General features: G+C 43.1%; 1 protein-coding gene across 3 annotated transcripts in view; it reads left to right on the top strand.

Annotated features, from left to right (window-relative positions):
- The window catches only part of JAK2 (Janus kinase 2), a 148729-nt gene extending 128102 nt beyond the window's left edge, over positions 1 to 20627 (top strand). For all 3 annotated transcript variants that reach the window (XM_084628541.1, XM_084628540.1, XM_084628539.1), the window contains exons 21-24: positions 3413 to 3585; positions 4969 to 5086; positions 6697 to 6810; positions 16829 to 20627. In XM_084628541.1, the coding sequence (XP_084484667.1) occupies positions 3413 to 3585; positions 4969 to 5086; positions 6697 to 6810; positions 16829 to 16936 (513 nt within the window). In that variant the 3' untranslated portion in view covers positions 16937 to 20627. The remainder of the gene's footprint in view (positions 1 to 3412; positions 3586 to 4968; positions 5087 to 6696; positions 6811 to 16828) is intronic.
- Positions 20628 to 20986: the final 359 nt, after the last annotated feature.

The following is a 20986-nucleotide window of genomic DNA, read 5'->3' on the forward strand; positions in this document are numbered from 1 at the left end:
CACATCAGTGATTTAAATGTAAATTCCTCCCCCTTTTCTGATCTTTTCTCACATCAATATTTTAAGCCATGTTTCTTTGCTCCCCTGCCATCTCTTCTGTCACTCCCTTTTCTCCATCCCGTTATTTCCTAAGCCCCATGGCTTGTAGTTGACACTTTACAAGTCCTCTGCTATGAAAATCAGCACTCCCAGAGGCAGCTCTTCTTGTAACTAATGAGGATGCTTCTATAGGTGCCAGTTAGTGCATCAGGAGCTAGTTGTGTGGTGGCAAAGTGTAGGAATCTGTGTGCAGTTCTGCAAAGTGCTGCGAGGTACCGGAACAGGGAGGGGACTGACCCTGGGTGAGTTTCCCGCCTCTGGATCCTGCTTTGGGAAGTTCTTGATACACTTTTGCTGTCTCCTGAACTAGCTTTGGAGCCATTTGTCGTTTTTTGAAGTCTGAATATTTTTCCTTTATACTTAAATTTAATTTAAACTCTTCAAGAGTCCAGATTGAGCAAGCAACAAATGATGTACACAGTAGCATTGCAGTCAGAACTGGCCTGTCAGGCCCTACAAAGGCCAGCTATGAGCCCCCTGGATTTGGGGGCAACTAGAAATGTAAAGGAGAATCTTTGCTTTTTCTTTTTTTTTTTTTTTTTTATTAAATTAAACTTCTAGCCAGTTCTCTTGCAGAGAGAACTTTGCAAATATAGCTGATATAAGACAATTATTAGGTTGAAAAGAACAAGCACTTGGGGTCAAGGCTCCACTTCTGCAGCAGGAAGCTGGTGGGACCTATAGATTCACCCACACGCATGCTTTTTACGTAAAATGAGTTAAACTTTGGAATGTATCTGAGAATTCTCTCTAACCCTTCCTCAGCTCTTAAAGGCAGCCCTTTGGCTCATGGGTATTATGGTCGTGGATGTTTCAGGGGTGGAGAGTGGTGGCACAAATTATTTTGAAGCCCTGGCCAGAATACAGAAGCTGGCTCTGACTAAAACATGTTGTTGAGATAGATGCCACAGAAATCTTACTTTACTGACTCTGTCTTCTAATTAGGAAAAAGATTGGAGCTAATCACTGTAGGCAAAGTTACTGTTCTGGGGTGAGATTTTGTACCTGCTGTTTTCATTTATGCATCTGTTCTTTTGGTCTAAAAGTGTATTCCATTAAGAGATCCAAGGAGTTATTTCATTTTTTGTAAACGTTGGTCTTGAGTTTTCAAAACTGCATCTCCTTGTCCTTTTCTGTTTATTTCCTGCTGAAATTTCAATGGATTTATATAATGCTGGATCTTGTCACCAATGACATATTTTTTTTTCTAGATGCTTTCTGTCTTGAGGGAAGCTAAAAAATAGTGGAGACATTGGATTCAGGTTCCCTTTGGCAGAGTAATATACTGCCGCCCATGCTTTCCTCTCAATATGTGCATGACTCCCATTAAAATTAATGGAAATAAAAGGGACATACGGTTGGACAAATATATACCATGTGGTGTTACATGGCAAATAAATAATAGGCCCTTATGACAGCTCTGATTCAAATAAATCAATCTCTTGTGCATTTTATAAATTATAAACCATGGGGTTGTTTACAGCTGAAAGCTTAGAGGTAGAGGAGGATAGCATTTCCATTTACAGTGTCTGAAACATAGGGAAATAGCGCCAAAGGTGGTATTCTGAAACCATACCAGTTTCCCAGTCCAGTGGCCCAACTAAGGAATCAGGACAGCCATGGAAGAAGCCTGGATTTGAGAGCGATGTCAGGTCTTGTGATGGAAACTAGGCATGTCATGGAAGGGGCATATATGGATTTTTAGGGCAAAAGTGCTGCTCTAACATTGTTAATGTGCCATCCACAGAGAGGCATTAAGAGCTTGCATCTGAGGGCATCACAGCAAAGTATTGACACACAATGGTGCCATCTAGTGGTATAAAGAAAATGAGGAAAAATCTGTTCAAAAAGATTGACAGAAGTCTGGGGCGCATAAGGTGTAAATCTGGCCCTGGACCTGCTACCTCTGAGGTGCTCATCCTCAAAACATTATTCCTCTTGCACCATAGGTTTAGTTTTTTAGAGTCCTACCGTTAAGGCCAGAAGGGACCACCAGATCATCTAGTCTGACTTCCTGCATATCACACACCTCCAGCACTGCTCAGCACCCACATATTACACCCAACAACCAAGATTAGACAAAAGTATTACAGCCCACAGGAGTATTATGTGCCACAGGCAGAGAGGCCCCTGCAATGGCAAGGAAAAATTTTATGCCAAAAAGTTTGGTCAGCAGCCAGAATTTCGATGAACAACACTTGCTGGTTTTTAGATGCATTGAAGGAAAGGAAAGGATTCATGTGGAGTCATTGAACAGCTGGCTTGCTTAATGTTTCCAAACTGTTATACATTGGAATTGGTCAGCTTCTAAACCACACTGTGCTGTGTCGACTCCTTCCCACCAGGTACAGCTGCCCAAACAGGATTTTCTCTTTAGTTACCATAAAAGACTATAGCTGGTTCCCATCCCATAGGCATAGTTTGACTTCTGTATTTTTTGGGGGGGCATTTTTAGTCAGGCCAATGGGGCTATGAGTGGAGGGGCAAATTATGCGTGTGTCTGAGGCTTGCAGTTGGGGTGGAGGGGCAATGCTCACCCATCCTCCCTCCGAACTATGCCCATGTTCCCCCCTCTCCTATTTCAGCTGTGACAAAAGGAATAGTCACCATAGCCAAACTGCTTGCTCCTGTAGGATGTTTGACATCTGGGGAGCAGAAACAGCAGAAAGGAGGTCGTCTTCAATGCAGTGCTGGTCATAAGTTGTCCCTACTCAGAGTATGAGAGTGAATGTTTGTGAGGGTGAGTGCTGGTGGGGGCGCGAGGAAGATCACACAGGTTGTAGGGATCAAAAAGGATGATGAAATAGAGCTGGGTAGAGCAAGCAAAGGAGAGAAGGGGAAGCAGAGCCAAGATTGGCAGTCAAACAGGGCTGGCTTGGTTGGCACTTCGTGTTACGGTGCAAGAAACGTAACCTGGCTTTCATTCTCCCTGGGCTAATGGCTGCAGGTCTGCCAGCACAGCATGTTTGGCCTGGAGAGGGAGATACAGGAGTTGCCCTTCTCAGTAAGCTAGGAGTAATGTTGATGGGCTCAGAGGAGGGTCCAATCCAGCTCCCCTCGGCTAAGGAAGTTTACTGCACCTTGAAGCATTAAGAAGCTCTCTCCAAAAAAGATAGGCATTCAGACAAAAAAGGTTGCTGCTATTCCTGTATTTGGTTTAAACTCTGAACCAAATTCACCACTGCCATAGACAAATAAGATTGCATTTAAGTTGATGAAATTACAGCCACTTATGCCAGTGCTAAATTTGGCCCTTTATCTCTATTGAATTTTAATAACAATTATTTAATTTGTGTATTATCTTTACACTTAGGGCATGGAGTATCTGGGCACAAAAAGATACATTCACCGGGATCTAGCAACGAGAAACATCTTAGTGGAGAATGAGAACAGAGTTAAAATTGGGGACTTTGGACTGACAAAAGTCCTGCCACAAGACAAAGAATACTACAAAGTAAAAGAGCCTGGAGAAAGCCCTATATTTTGGTGAGTTTCCATTTGCTTCATGAAACAAGACCGGGTGTTTGTAGTGCAGAGAGCTGGATTTTATTGCACTGAAATATGCTAATATTTTTGCTTATTGTGGAGTCTAAAAGCCAAAGTCCGTAGCTGTGGCTCCGCATAAAAAGTCACGTACAGGATTTTAGATACTGTATAGAAATCTGTAAATGTGGATGTTTTCAAGCTGCTCTCATGAAATTAATAATTATCTGTGTATTCCAGCTGTTTTTTTTAAAAATTCTCTAATATTATCAGCAAAGGTGCTGAAAGGTTGAGAAGTTTTAAAGAAATGTGAAGAGTATTCTCCAAAGTAACCTGTCTCAGTGGACTCTCCCTCCTGGATTTGCACTTCTTGTATATAACCAGATAGAAGTTCTCGCATGGCTTTAAAGTTTTCAGCCTTTGAGGTACCTGTAGGTTGATCATTCACATCTGCCTGCCTGATATCTTAGACAGCCTCTTGCATACCAAGGTCCATGTCTTCTGACCACATTCAGCAGAGTTTCTCCCTGGATGGTGAGAGTAGAAGGTAAAGTTCAGGTGAGGGATGAGTTTCCAGAGTAGGTCCAAATCATCCAGAGTCTTCAGGACACGCCGCAAAATCCTCCTCTTTGATAACACTTTTCTGTAATAAGCAGATGCTTAAAAAAAAAATCTAGAAGCAGTCTCTCCTTTTAACTAGGGAAGGGAAAAGAGAAGACTCTGTGTAGACATTACAATACTATGGAGCTGAGGACCATAGGAAATCCTAAAATAGATGCATGTTTATGTGAAAGAGCTTAATTTACTTGTATTCGGGAGCAGAGTGCATGCTATTTACATGAGCAGTACTTGTCCGCTTTAAGCACTCTAGAAATGTTATACTCTAAAGAAGAGAGTTGAGAATATAGTGTTCAACATACATAGATATTAGATTCTTGAGTACTGGGACAGGAGGGCTTATACGAGAACACAGTCAGTTGGCATGAGCCAAAGCACAATGTTGTTGATGGAAAGACACTCATTGACTTGAATGGGCTTTGGGTCAGGTTCTTCACACGAGAGGGTTTTTTGTATTGTTCATCATATTGTATAAGTAAGGCAGTTATGATAAACTGTTCTGAGTACACCGCTGTAGAAACAGAAATCAGGAAGATTTAAATATTTTTTTAAAAAGTAAAATAAAGTATAGATTCAAGTGATGGTAATGTAATAAAATGCAGAGGTATTCATGTCTGTAAACATGTAATAAGTAGATTTTCTTATGACATGTTTTAGGTTTATCAAATTAAGATGCCTTAATCCTAAAAATAAGAAAGGTGCAGAATAACGTCCCTTTTTCCCTTCCATATTAACTTTGCTGCTGATTCCCATGACTTTTTGATACAGGTATGCTCCAGAATCGCTGACCGAGAGCAAGTTTTCTGTGGCCTCTGACGTGTGGAGCTTTGGAGTGGTCCTGTATGAACTCTTCACATATATTGAAAAGAGCAAAAGCCCTCCAGCGGTCAGTGCATAGTTACAGGTTTCTGGAGTGCCTTCTCTCTTGATCTTAACTAAAGATTTAGACCGTACATAGATCTAAATCTATAGTTATTTACTGTTCCTTTTATGCTGAGAATTGGATTTTCGTAGCACAGCATACAGTTATAGGATGAAAGATACGGAAAACCACTAGTACCAAGGCATAAAATGTTAATTAGGGGTAAAAAATTATCTGACATCTGTAAAAGCTGTAGCAATACTAGGGTTCATAACTGTATGAAACAGTTTTAAAATACTCAGATGTCAGACTTTCCCATACTAAAGCCTCAAGTATGACTGACACATCTTAATGCTGTTTGCAACTATTTCTAAGACCCTTCTTAGCTACAGCATTACACTGGGAGCTCATGTTCCATTGGTTGCCTACCATGACCCCTTAAATCCTTTTTCAGAGTCACTGCTTTCCATGATACAGTACCTCATCTTATAAATATGACCTGTATTCTTTGTTTCTAGATGGTATGACCTTATGTTTGGTTGTGTTTAAAATATATGGTGTTCACATGAGTCCACCTTACCAAGCAATCCAGGTTGGATGTATAACTGTCCCCATCATTATTTACCCATTCCCCAACTTTTGTGTCATCTACAAATTTTACCAGCAATAATTTTATATTTTCTTTCAATCATCAATAAAGAGATTAAATAGCAGTGGGCTGCGCACAGATCCCTATAGGAGCCCACCAAAAACTCCTCTCTTGGATTAGTTCCCCATTTACAATTAATTTTTGCAGTCTATCAGTTAACCAGCTTTTAATCCATTTATTTAGGCTACGTTGATTTTGTGTAGTACTAATTTTTTGTCAGAACATCATGCGCAACTAAACCAGATGCCTTACAGAAGTTTGTCTGTTATGTCAACACATTTACCTTTAACAACCACGTGATTTAGTCAAAAAACTGTTAGATGTGTTTGACGAGACCTATTTTCTGCAAAACCATGTTGACTGTCATTAATTATGCTACTATCCTTTAAATTCTTTACTGATTATGTCCCATATGAGCCTTTCCATGATTTTGCTTGGGGTTGATGTCAAGCTAACTAGCCTATAATGACCTTAGTCATCCTGTTTTACCTTATTTAAATATCAGCATGACATTAACCATCTTCCAGTCCTCTGGAACTTCTCCGGTGTTCCAATATTTGTTAAAATATAACATTAATCCTTCAGAGAGATCCTCAGCCAAAACTCTTGGCTGCACACTGTCTTTAAATTTAAAAATGTTTAACTTTAAATAGTTGCTGTTTAATATCATCCCTAGTTACTGATGGAATAAAAAGTATTTCATTGTCACTCTAAGATATGAAAACATCATCCTGGTTCTTTCTGAATACAGAACAGAAATATTTATTGAATATTTCTGCCTTATCTGCATCATAATTACTACCCCTGTCTAGTTTCAGACTTAGTCCATTGCAATGACTTTACTTGTTCCTGATATATTTAAAGATTTCCTTCTTAGAATCCTTAACTCTATTGGTCATAGATTTTTTTTAAAAAAAAAATCATTTCAAAGTGGTACAAAGTATAATTTGTTTTTACATGACTAAAAGTTGGCTTTGTGTTTCAGGAATTCATGCGCATGATTGGTAATGATAAACAAGGGCAGATGATTGTATTCCATTTGATAGAGCTTTTAAAGAACAATGGACGGCTGCCAAGACCAGATGGATGTCCTGATGAGGTATTACAGTTAATTTTTTTTGTCTTAATGTTGGATCAGCCAGCGTGAATATATAGTAACTATAAGCTCTGTGTTCTGTTATGCATGGGTTATTGAAGCTACATCAGTTACTCAGAATGCATAGTCAAACACAGTAGAACATTGTGCCAGTATTTTATGGTAGTTATAAGACCAAGGAATTATCAAACATTCTGTCCTGCTTCTTAGTATGGCAATCCATCAATAACCTAGATGTAAAAATGTTGCTGAATATCTCTGGATCACCTGTGATCTATCACAATAGGTGCACCAGCAGACTTGAGTTCAGAACTGCAAATTTAATAAGGCGCTTGGGAGACTAACAGTTCAGTCTATTAATGCATCTGGCTGGCATCTTGTAATAATAAAGGGAAAAACTATTAATGCAACCGTCAAACTGAAAAATTTAAATCTCAAAGTCAAGAAATGCAGAAGTTCTAGTGGTCATAAATGGTAACACATTAAGCTACCTATTGTAACCTGAAAAATAGGACTAGATAATACTACATATTATTAGCATCCTAGTTAAGATTTAAACAGTATCATTAAACTTTGCATTTCGTGACTCTTGTGACTTTAACTATACAACCTTATTATTAAAGTTATTTTGCATTTAATTTCCAGATTAAAAAAAAAAAAAAGCTTGTGTTTTGCCTGATCATTTCTCTTCCCACAGCAAACTTAGGAATGCACATGCTCGTTAGGGAGGAGTCTGGCCTAATTCTGCAAATATTTACGTACCTTCTTAACTCTAAATACATGAGTAGTCCCATGGGGGAGTAGTCAGTGGAACTCTGTTCATGTACGTAAAGTTAAGAATGTGCATAATTCTTAGTAGGATTGAGCCTTGTATTGTAATTGTGTTGGATTTATACACACATTAAAAATAAATGTTCAGAAGTGGCTTCTGAATTTGTGCTTGTATTTTTGTGTGTATAACTAGTTGTTTTTGCATGTAAACCCCTTATTGAGCACACAAACTCATCATGTATTTTGCCAGATGTCTTAGAAATATTCTAGTTATTTTAACTGCTTCTATTTTTGTAACCTTCAACTTCTTAAGCCAGGCTATCACAACTCAAACTGTTCAGGCCTCAAGGAAAGAAGAAGAAAAAAACTCATTACATTTTTAAAATTTTCTCCAACTTCTCAAAAATAATGTCAGCATTTCAATGTCAGGTATCATATAACCTACCAAAGCTAGATGCAAGTGCTTTTTCACAGTAAGAAACTGTGAATCTCTCCCATTTAGGCCCCTAATGGATCACAGGCTATTAGGCCATAAACCTTTCCCTGGCCCAGAGCTTATTTTGTGGGCCTCAGACCAGTGTAATTTTGGAGTTAATTTCTCATTTTGTGTCTCTCATTTTGAAGAGAGTAAGAAACACTTTTCTGGCAGGTAGTGTTTGGGTTGGATGGTTTGTTTGTTTTTAAAGTTGGCATATGAAAGTTGGTAAGAGGCTTGGATACTAGGAATAGTCCTGGTGAAACTGGATTCATGGGCAAAGTACAGGTGAGAAAGTCAAAGATGCTCTGCAAGTTATCCTGTGGATGTCAAACCAAATATGTGGAGGTGGTCGTACATGTGCAATGGAAACTTCTTAGATCAAATTCATTTTTTTCCATAGAACAAATTCATTCTGTGTAGTGGTTCACTAGAACTAGAGTAGCAGTTTGCATATTGAGATGCACTGAGACATTTCAGACTCATTAAATTAACTATAAGTGAGTTCCAGTGTGTCTTTATGAACTGAACAGAATGTTTAAAGTTTTATAGTGCTGAGACAGGGCATAATCCAGAAATACTATATTTGTAAGACTGGTTTTTGGTCAGTCTTGTAAAGTAAACTTGGCACCTTTTTTAAAAAAAGAAAAAAAGGAATGTTTCTAAAAATATTAAACTCTCTTTTTAGAAATGGGTACAGGGTCTTCACTGCTTCAAGGATATACCCCACAAACTCAGATCCCTGCTATTATAACCACCCCTCTGGTAGAGCAAAGCTAGATGCCATCACTCACTGCTTCACCTTATGTGAATCAGCGAAAGTGATGAGTGAAACATGAGCTGAGCGTTCAGTCTCTGCAGCACTGTGACCCCCTATTGCTCAGAAGCAAAAGACTAACTCAGATCCCCTTCCAGCAGCTACTACACTGACAGACCAGCTCAAAGTATTTAAAACTAGTTTCAGAGTAGCAGCCGTATTAGTCTGTATCCGCAAAAAGAAAAGGAGTACTTGTGGCACCTTAGAGACTAATAAATTTATTTGAGCATTAGCTTTCAACTAGTTGAAGTTTCTATGTATGTAATACTAATTCTTCGAGTAGTATCCCTTTGGGTGCTCCAGTTCAGGTGCACATGTATCCCATGTACCTTTGATCGGAGATTGTCATTAGCAGTGTCCGTTTGGCTCACACATGCGCTGCTGGTATCCTTATGCCCCACACCGAAGCTCTATCGGGCTGCATAGGCGAACCATCCTTCTCAAACGCCTCTGTCTGAGATGGAGCTTAAGTATTGCGAGTGTCTCAGCTGGTTGCTGAGTTCATTCTCCTTAGTTTAGTTCAGTTAGGGTTTTTTTTTTTAAGTAGTAGTAGTTAATTACTAGTTATTGAAATATTGTTTTATTTCCTCTGGAGAAATCCTCCCTGTGAGGGGGGTGTCCAGCTCACTGAGGTTTAAATGTTGCCTCACATGTAGAGAGGCTATCCCTGTCAGCAGTGGACCCGCTAAGTACGTTTGCTGTCTGGGAGAGTCACACGTCCAACAGAAGTGTCACTGCTATTTAGCCCTCAAGTCCGAGACACAGAAGAACAGGGAAATCAAGCTCCATCTTAATGATGGAGTGCTCCTTTCACCCTGTTTGGAGCCAGGTCAGAGAACTCCCCTGTACATCACTCCCCAGGGGTCTCTAGTGCCCCTGTGACCTTGACGTAACACTATCCTAGAAAGGGGAAAGCCTCAGAGACCTCCTCTAAAGGTCCTAAGAAGAGGAGTTCTAAATCCCTTCTTAAGGTACCACCTCAAAAAGGCCTCGCTTTCCGACCAGGTCATCAGCCTCAAAGAGTTCGTCCTCAAGGCTCGGTACCATAGAGGCTCCAGCACCAGCAAGGCGGGAAAATCTTACAGTTCTAAGAGTACACATGGCTCCAAGAAGGCTCCAGAACATCTAGTGGAGATGGTCAGAGCAAACACAGAAGCTCAGTACCATTGGACTTAACCTCCTTCACTATTCTTATTGAGCTCTTTGGTACCGTATAAGACTAAGCCTCCATCTACATGAGCACCGCCTGTGAAGTGCTCAGAACCAGCAGTACAGTCCTGCAGAGACAAGCTTACCGATACATCGGCGCTGCAGCTCCACTCAGCGCTGCAGCTCCACTCAGTGCCGCAAGATTTTAAGTGTCTGAAGGATTTATTGGTGACTGCTGAACCAGTGACTCCATTGCTAGCAGGTACTACCGAGTATCTCCCAGTTCTGAGAACCTCTCGGTCTCCAGCCCTTGTATGTCCCTGGAACTGTCACCTCCCTTTTCTGTCAGAGCTCCCTCTTTAGAAGAAGAGGACGATGATGGAGACCTCCCTTCAGTGTCATCGACCTCTGTTCAGGTTCTCCCATGTACCCATATACAAACCCCCTTTCTCAAAGAGAAGGGGGAACTCATAACTCCTGGTGGGAGCAGCCCTGGATTTCACCCCCTCCTGCACATGGTCCTCAATGGTCATATTGGGATCCCTGGACAGCTTATTGTCTGCAGTTCTCCAGGGCCCCAACTCTCTTGCATCAACTTTCTCCTCCTCAGCAAAAGGAATAAGATGTTCACGGATCAAGAGACTAGGGTGGATAAAGAAGCAGCCCCTCAGAGTACCACTTCATCATCTTCACCAGGTGAGGCAGTAATGCTTCCTCCTCCATCTCTGGCTGATGATTTTTGGCAGTTTCAGGTCCTCATTAAATGGGTGACAGACTGCCTACAAATACCTCTTGAGGAGGTCAGAGAATCCCAACACAAGTGGTTGGATATTCTTCATTCTGCAATGCCATCCAGAGTTGCCCTTCCTATCAACAAGGCACTGATGGAACCTCTGAAAACTATTTGGCAGACCCCCGCTACAGTAAAACCCATGCATAAGAGAGCCAGTAAAAAGTATTATGTTCCCACCAAGGATTCTTGAGTTCCTATTTTTTCACTCTCTAGAGGTTGACGGGGTAAACAAAAGGGAAAAACAACATCATTATAATCTACCCTATATGACAGAGACCAGAAGCTTCTGGACCTTCTGGGGAGAAAATTTTATTCATCAGCAACTCTACAATTCCACATTGCAAATTACCAGTCACTGATGGCCAAATACAACTTTACAAATTATGCAAAATTTTGCTCCTTTATTCAGTACCTTCCTGCAGACCAAAGGGAACAATTTCAGGCTACCACTGCTGACACAGTTAGTGACCAGGATATCTCTTCAGGCAGCTCTTGATGGTGCAGTTACTGAGGCCAATTCCATCTCTACAGAGTGGTGATGCACAGGGCATCCTGGCTAAAGTAGTTTCCCCTGGTTTCCCCAGAGAAGTCCAGAATGTGGTAAAGGATCTCTCATTTGATGGTCTGAAGTTGTTTGCAGAGAATACCAATGAGTCATTGAATACTCTTAAAGACTCCAGGGATGAATTACATTTCTTAGGCTCCTGCAAACAAAAGACAATTAAGTAGCTCTCACACAGCCAAAATCCTGCCCATTGCAATTCTCTGGTTTTCAGAGACTGATGGAGTCTCCTAAAAAGAGACATAGGATCAAGAGAAAAAGATCCTTTAACCTACCTGAGCAGGCTTCATCTCTGAAGTGTCAGTTTTAACCAGGTGATCCTGGATTTGGACTCTCTCCTCTCTTTCTGTCAGCTGTAACAATTAGCCCACCTCCCTCCATTTGGGAAACGACTTTCCCATTTCTGACAAGCATGGGAGCACATCACCTCGGACAAATGGTTGCTGGAAATAATATCATTGGGCTACACCATCCATTTTACCTCCCTCCCTCCGCCTTGTTCTCCTTCCCTGTCCATCTTCAAGGGCCCTTCTCACAAGTTCTTGCTAAGATAGGAAATAAACTCCCTTCTTCATTTAGGAGTGACAGAGTCGGTCCCTGCTCAGCACAGGAGATGGGGCTTCAACTTGAGGTTCTTCTGCATGCCAAAGAAAAATGGAGGGTGGAGATCAATCTTAGATCTAGGACTTCTAAACAAATTTGTGAGGTCTCAGAAGTTCCAGAAGGTGACTCTCTGGCATCTATCATTCCTTTGCTAGATTCAGGGGATTGTATTTTGGCTCTCAGCCTTCAAGACGCAAACGTCCATACAGCAATAAACCTGTCCCACAGAAGGTTCCTGTATTGCGTCATAGGCCAAAATCAATTTCAGTACCAGGTACTCCCATTTGGTCCCTCCTGGACTCCGAGAGTGTTTTCAAAGGTTCTGTTGGTGGTGGCTGCCTATCTGCGTTGTCAGGCAATCCTGCTATTCCTGTACCCCTACGATGGGTTGCTCAAGGGTCAGCCACACCACAAAGTGTTGTCTGCCACACGGAAAGCACTTTCTCTGTTCTTGAACTTGAGTCTTTAATTGAATATGGGAAAATCCACACTGACTCCCATTCAGAACATACAATTTATAGAAGCATTCCTGAATTACTTGGCATTCAGGGCCTTCCTTCCCGTGGACAGATTCATAACACTATCAAACTATGTCAGAATTATTCAAGGGAGCCTCCACATTTAGTCAGAAACTGTCTTCCCACTTCTAGGTCGCATGGCAGCTTGCACTTTTGTGACAGAAGATAGGAGATTATGCCTTTGCTGTTCCCAGGGGCAGCTCAGTTCAGATTAGTCATCAAACAGACACAGCCTAGACAAAAAGGTGTCAGCTCCTCAGCAGGCCAAATGCTCCCTGTACTGGTGGGAAAAGGTTCATCACAATGTAGGGGCAGGAGTCCCCTTTCTCCAACTGATACCAACGGTAACTGTAACCACAGATGCATCTCTTTTAGGAGGGGGTGGGAGGGATGGCTAACTAACAGTACTGGGCAGCTGGTCATCCCAAGAATCCACCCTCCGTATCAACCTGTTGGAGCTCAGAGTGGTCAGAAATGCTTGCCTTAGTTTTCTGCCTCTCATCAGACACAGGTCTATAGAGTCATAACCGACAACGTGGCCTTCGTGTTCTGTATCAGTCAGCAGGGAGGAGAGAGATCCCACTCCCTCTGTGCTGAAGCAATAAGGTTATGGAACTGGTGCATAAACCATTGCGTAAGAACTTCAGCAATATATCTCCCGGGTAGACAAAATGTTACAGCCAATGCTCTTGGCAGATTTCTTCCCAAGACTACGAATGGGAGGCTGATTCCCAGGTTCTGGTCAGCATTTTGCAGTTTGGGGGATTTCCAGAAGTGGACCTCTTCCCCACAACTGTGAACAAAAAAATGCCATCTGTTCTGTACAAGGAGGGGTTTAGGTCTCAATTTCTTGGGTGATGCCTTCCTCCTCACTTGGACGAAAAAGCTCGTTTATGTGTTTCCCCTGACATCTCTGGCTGTCAAAGTGGTGAACAAAATCAGATAGGACAAGACCAGAGTTATCGTAATAGCCCTGATATGGTTGAGGCAGGGATGGTTTCCTTACCTCTTTTCGCCTTGCTCTTTGCTCAGTGATAAATCTTCCAGTCACTCCTCAGCTCCTCTCCCAGGACACTGGTCGACTGTATTCTTCTTCGAGTGCTTATTCACGTCCATTCCACATTAAGTGCGCGCGTGCTGCGTGCACAAGCATCGGAAACTTTTTCCCTAGAGACTCCCGGTGGGGACCCCTGAGTGACGCCACTGCGCTGTGCATATATACCCCCACCGGCCCAACCCCCTCCAGTTCCTTCTTACTGTCCGAGGCTTCCCCCCACTCCCTTGGTGCACAAGGTTCTACTCAAGGTGTGCAGGGACAGGGCAACGGTGATCCTTATGGCCCCAGCCTGGGCCTGCCAGCACTGGTACACATCGCTCCTAGAGCTGTCAGTGGAGGCCCCAGTAATCCTGCCCCTACACCGGGACCTCATTACACAGGACGGCGGGCGGCTTCTCCACCCCGACCTATAGTCACTGCACCTGACGGCGTGGAGGCTCTGTGGCTAAACGCCCTGGAGAGCCAGTGCTCCCTTCCAGTGCGACAGATTCTGCTTGGCAGTAGAAAGCCCTCTACCGGGTGGCCTATATGGCCAAGTGGAAAAGGTTCTTGTGTTGGTGTGAACGCCGACAGATGCAGCCGTGCCAGGCCCCAGTGCAGACCATCCTGGAGTACCTCCTGCACCTCAAGCAGCAAGGGCTAGCCCCGTCCTCACTCAGAGTGCACCTGGTGGCCATCTCCGCCTTCCATCCAGGGTTCTCGGGGGGCTCGGTGTTTTCCCACCCAATGGTGGGACGGTTCCTTAAAGGGTTGGAGAGGGTGTTCCCGTACTCCCGCCCACCAGTCCCTCCATGGAACCTGGTCCTCTCTAAACATATGGGACCCCCTTTTGAGCCCCTCGCTTCCTGTTCCCTCCTGCATCTTTCCTGGAAGGTGGCATTTCTGGTTGCCATTACCTCGGCCAGAAGGGTGTCCGAACTGAGGGCCCTCACCTCTGAGCCTCCGTAGACAGTATTTCACAAGGAGAAGGTGCAGCTCTGGCCGCACCCCAAGTTCCTCCCTAAGGTGGTCTCCCAATTCCATTTGGGCAAGGACATTTGTCTGCCAGTGTTCTTTCTGAAACCCCATACGGACCTGAGTCACCGCAGCTTGCACACCCTGGATGTGCGTCGAGCGCTGGCGTTCTATTTGGAGCGCACCAAGCCCTTTCGCAAATCCACGCAGGTGTTTGTGCCTGTAGCCGAGAGGATGAAAGGCCTCCCAGTGTCGGCGCAGCGGATTTCGTCTCGGATGACAAGCTGCATCCGGGCATGCTATGAGCTCGCAGGTGTTCCGGCCTTGGCGGTCACGGCCCACTCGACCAGGGCGCAAGCGACGTCCACGGCATTCCTGGCACAGGTCCCGATCCAGGAGATCTGCAGAGGAGCCACCTGGTCCTCAGTGCACACCTTCACATCCGACTACACGGTCAACCAGCAGGCCAGAGAGGACGCTGCAGTTGGCAGAGCGGTCCTCCGAGCAGTTGTTCCGTGACTCCTACCCTCCTCCAGAGGTAAGCTTGTGATTCACCTAATGTGGAATGGATGTGAACAAGCACTTGAAGAGGAAAAAATGGTTACTTACTTTCCCATAACTGTTGTTCTTCGAGATGTGTTGTTCACGTCCATTCCACCACCCACCCTCCTACCCCGCTGTCGGAGTCGCCGGCAAGAAGGACCTGGAGGGGGTTGGGCCAGCAGTGGCACCTCTCAGGGTGCCACGCCGGGACCACTAAGGGGAAAAGTTTCCGACGCTCGTGCACGTGGTGCGCGCACACCTAATGTGGAATGGACGTGAACAACACATCTCGAAGAACAACAATTACGAGAAAGTAACCGTTTTTTCTCTACCTCTAGACATGGTTCCATGATGGTTTGTGGGGTTAGAGTCAATCTGTTCTGCAGAGGGTACAACAGATATTACCAAAAAGTAGGAAAGATTTTACCAAAAATGGTTACCTTCCGAAGTGGAGGAGATTTAATCACTTGTGTGAATTCCAGAATGCTGTCCCCGAATCTGCCTTGCTTCCACTTGTTCTGGAGTACCTGCTGCACCTAAAGAAAACAGAACTATCACTTAGTTCTCTCAAGGAGCCTTAAGAGCTTTTCATACCACTATTGAAGGGTTCTCACTGGTTGCTCATCCTACAACCGGAAGGGTCATGGGAAGAGATTACTCAGACCTCTCACTGGAGAAAGCCCCCACCCCAGTTTGGGACCTTAAGTTGGTTCTTAAAAGTCTCATGAAATCTCCTTTTGAACCAATGGTGACCTGCTTCTTACTGAATTTGTCCATGAAAGTAGACATCTTAGTAACTATTACGTTTGCCAGCAAAGTCAGAGTGATTGGGGCCTTAATGGCAGACCTTCCTTTCACAGTATTCTACAAGGACAAAGGTTCCTTTTGACCACACCCCATGTTTCTTCCTCAAGTGTCTTCTGAGTTTCATTTGAATCAGATCATTCACCTACCACTTTTCTTTCCAATACCACACAATGCCAACCTGGAGACCGCTTTCCATACTTCGGGTGGGTGTTAGCTTTCTGTCTAGATAGGACTAAATCATTTCTTAAATCTCCTGGACTGTTTATTTCCTTTGCAGATAGTTCTAAAGGCTCTGCTATTTCTACCCAAAGACAAATGCAATGGATTTCTGGGTGTATTATAGCTTGTTACGGGGCTGCCAGCATTCCACCCCCTGCTGGCATGTCAGCTCACTTGACAAAGTCATAGTCTTCATCTATGGCTCTACTTTAAAATGTCCCAGTATCTGAGGTCTGCAGAGTTGCTACATGGTTTTTGGTACATACCTTCTCCAGGCACTGCACCTTAGTGCCTTTAGAGCTGATGTGGCAGTTGGCAATGCAGTTCTTTCCTCTGTGCTGGTCTCTGTTCTGAAACTCGCTCCTGCTTCTGGGGATACTGCTCAGGAGCCACCTGAAGAGGCACACCCACAGGGACACTACTCGAAGAAGACAGAGGGGTTACTCACGCTGTGCAGTAACTACAGTTCTTCGAGATTGTGGCCCTATGGGTGCGCCTTTACCCACCCTCTGTCCCCTCTGCTTCGAAGTTTCCTTCTGAGACTTGGTGGGGGAGAGAGAACTGCGGGTGGTTTGCCTGCACAGCCTCATTTCAGGGTACAAGGATGCATGTGTGGGCTACATGGACACTGCTAATGAAAACTTCTGATCAAAGGCCATGGGGTGCATGCGCACCTGAAGTGGAGCACCCATCTTGAAGAACTATAGTTACTGCACAGGGTGAGTAACCTCTCTTTTCTGATGTCTTCCCCAGATTTATGCCATCATGACAGAATGCTGGAACAATAACGTAAGCCAGCGTCCCTCCTTTAGGGAGCTTGCGGTGCGAGTGGATCGTATAAGGGACAACGTGGGTGGATAAGAGAACTGAAGTTCGTTCAGAGGACATATTGGGACAGAACAAAGTCTGCCCTTTGGGTTGCTGTGGATTATACACATACATCCGTCTATCTTTGTTGTGGGCAAAACGTGTGTGCAAATATCCTATCAGAACCTGCAAACTGTGAGGAATTCTGTTTTTCTTCTTCATCAGGATACATTTGCTACTACAAGGACATGACAATGAAATACTCTAATAGAAAGTGGATTATTTTTCTAAACAGTGTCCTAATATGTGATCAGTTAGCATCACCAGTATTTGCCTTACTTGGCAATGCAAAAAAAGAGTGACTTGCCACTTTGGTGAGGTTTTTAGGGAGATGAAAAGACTGAATGCATTTCCTTGCCAAGATGGAGATGCACAGAATATATTTTTAGTGTTTTCACACTGAATGTATAGCAACTTGGCGTCCTGTGTAGTGTGTTGCACAAGGGCTTGTGCTTTATTAATAGAGTTTTATAATTTCATTGTCAATGAAGAATTGGCTTCTCTGTAGAACAAATTGAAGGAGGTTAGATAATTTACTAAGCAACTTTCAATGTGCCTGTTTGAGTCCATTATTAGCCAGCAATACATGCAGAGGTATATGTTAGGCTGTTGTGTGATGTACTGTAAATATTTTTAGGGAAAGGGAACAAATATTTAGTTCTATTTGTACAGCAACCCCTCTCCCCCCAAAAAAGTTAAATTTTGAAATGGACAAGCGTAAAAACAGCACAGTCTATTTTCCTACTTTCCCCCCACGTAACCGTTGCGGAAATGTTGGGTTCTCCCCACATTTTATGAAAATACAGGCAGCAAGTGGAATTGAAGCTGCTTCAGACAAAGCAATGACTTCAGTGGGCCACTTCGGAGAATGAGAATGCTAAACACATTATTAACCTTATTACATGCTGCTCTTTTGTCTTTCTGACTTTATCTTTGTAATGATGAATTTATCTATAAATAAGGATTCTGCTTTGGGGGTTGAACTAAAAATAGAAAACACCTCCAAATCCACAATTAAGTATTAGGATTAACTGTGCCCCTCTGCCTCCACTCCCAAAAGGAGTTTACAGCAAAACTATCAGCCATCTTACCAGGACTGTTTGCTGATGGAGTTGTACCATCCCATTTCCTATTTCCTTCCTTTGATCAAACCCCAAGATTTGGGAGAAGGAAATATCAGTGAGATTTCCCAGGCAGAAATTCCTTCACATCGGTCTGAGGTTTAGGAACCAGGATTTGCCACCCTGCAAACAGGCCCAGGCCCCACCCTCAGAATTCTGTGGGATCTGCGTGAGGCCAAAGCTACCTCCACAGAGTCCCTGTACCTTGGCTTGGTGCTTCCATTAGTTCTGGCCTCAGTCCCTTTAACATATGTCAAGGAGCTGCAGAGAAAAGATAACTACAGCTCCAGGCTCAAATACCCTTTCTGGGGAACCCATGCGCTCCTTCTCCCTGGTCCATTACAGACCCACATAGAAGGGGTATACAATCTGTTGAGGTTAACTGAGGCCCCCTATCCTGTGAGGGAAGGAAGACCTGTGTATGGAGTGTCCCCTACATGCATATTTCTTGGGGGCACGATCCCCATTATCTCTAGCTGTAAGTCAATGAATGTGGTGTTTTCTAATTCAAGCCATATGATCCTACTTGTTCTCTTAAAATACAGTAGATTGTAAACTAAATTTAACTCTAACTTGCCTTGTTAGAGTGGTTGTTCAACTTTGTTTTTGTTCAGCAAATCTCATTTTAGGGGCACCACAACTCAACCTTTGTTCTTAGATCAGATTTCTAGTCAAGTGGAATGTTCATTTTTAAGTAAATTGACAGCAAATCAGAGAAACAGGAAAACTATTCGCAAACATTAAGGGGCACAATAGTGCTGTCATAATGTAAATCTTATAGGAAGATTGTTTTTAAAAAGTACCTCAATTCTAACTATGTTTACCCAGTGTTCAGCCCAGTGCCAGTATGAGAATGTTTTGTGCCACTACGGGACACTCCTGCAGGTCTTACCCAGGCAAGTCTTATGTTGACCAAAAACAGGGAGATTTTGCCAAGGGTAAGAAGTGCAGGATCAGGCCTTCTATTCTGGAAATTATTTTACCAATAATTTATGCTTCTTTTGTCACGATGTTTGAAACACTTAATGCATTTTTTAAAAAGTAACTTCACCATATATTTTTCAAGTGCTTTTTTTTCAAATCAGTACCTGTTGTTGCATTTCTGTACATTGTTTTGGACTTGATTTTAAAATAAGTTGTGCAAAAGATGTATTTGCATTTGTATTTGTAGAGTCTTAACTTTGTACAGTGAGTTTTGTAGGGGTTTTGTTTCATTTGTTGTTTGTTTGGGGTTTTTTGGTAACCAAACAAAATATTCTAGTTTTACAAGCATTAAACAGCATTATTGCTGGGATGATGAATGCAGAAATCTGAAATTGCAGTGTATGACACTCAGTAACCCATAGAGGTGGGATCCATGAAAGTACATAAGCACCTAAACCCCAGACTTAGGTGCCTACATCCCTGTTTTAGGCACTTAAGTCCCAGTTTTGGCTCCACTGCGATTCAAAAAGCTCTTGCCAAACCCTGTAAGCACCTGAACTCAACACTGAAGTTTTTTAGAGTAAAAGTTCCCTAGGCACCTATGTTTCTTCCTTTGGCCATGTGCTGCCTCGTTCTAGCCGACCAGATGCCTAACTCCTATCTGAGCCCCAGAGTGATTCACTAACCAGGGAAAGACAGGCATTCAGACACCCAAGTTATGTGCAGGGCCCGATCCAGTAGACAGGCTCAGAGCTCACTTACCAGAACAAGTCCCATTGGAAATCTTAAGTACTGGACCTAGGGTCACCCACCTAGGAAGTCCTGAGTCTAGTCCCCCAGTTCCAAACACTGTTTCATTATTTATAAATAGTGCAACAGGAAAGAGTAAGGGACCCTTAACTTAGACTGTCCCATAGCCCCGTGGTTAAAGGCATTCTAACCACGGGGCTATGGGAGACCGCTGTTCAAATTCTTTCTCCCCTTCTGGCAGAGGGGGGAATTAAACCTGGGTCTCCCACACCCTAGGTGAGTGCTCTAACCACTGGCTGAGAAGTTATATGGTGGGTGCCACCCTGCCAGCACCACCATTGTCTGTGGAGCGAGACAGGTGCCTAACTGACTCCCTCAAGAAACATCATAGGTGCCTAAGCCGTCTAAATCCAGGCAGCAGGTTCCTGTTAATGGATTTACATAGACATAGGTGCCTCCCTGCAACCTGGATTTAGGTGCCTATCTCCAAAAGAGGGTGGGGCAGGGCTTAGCACAGACATCTCTAGTTGGTATCTCCCACTGGCTAGCTTAGGTGGCTCTCTGCCAAGCATTCTGGCTTTTGTGTCTTGCTCTCTGAGGCATCTGTCTCTCCCAAGTTGATTGTATAGGTGCCTAACTCACCTAACTGCTTGGTGGATCGCAGTGGTGGTTCTGTAATTTTCTAGGCGCTTAAAAGTAAGGATTGTGACGCTCAACGTTGCAATACATAAGTCCCTTCATTGATCCCACCGTAGGTTTCCAATATTTAATAGACACAGAATATAGCTTTTTTATGTAAAAATCTCAGGGACGTTTGTGTAATGCAATGAAGAGATCTTCCATACTGCTATTGTTTTCAAGTGAATAAAAGCCCTTTGCTTGTTCTAGTACAGTATGTCTGATTTCATACTCTATTTGATTTCATAAGTGTAGTGTTAGAACTTACAAGTTTTGAAGTTCTGTATTTTATTAAAAACATTTTAAAAAGCATCTGTTTTTTTACTTTTTTATATTCTATTTTAGTTTTTAGAGAAAAGATACAAATTCACATCAAATTTTGTTTGTTCAGTTGGACAGGGTAAATTAATCCATTGTAACAACTGTCTATATTTAAAGGCTTGATCCTGCAAGTTGCTTAGCATCCCCAAAGCCCAGTGAAATCATGAGGAGCTAACAGTGATTAGTACCTTCAGGAGTTATGCAACACCTTGCAAGATTGAGAACTCACAGACAAAAAAATTGATTCAGA

Source organism: Lepidochelys olivacea (genome assembly GCF_965140295.1).
Source record: "Lepidochelys olivacea isolate rLepOli2 genome assembly, chromosome: 5".
NCBI lineage: Eukaryota > Metazoa > Chordata > Testudines > Cheloniidae > Lepidochelys > Lepidochelys olivacea.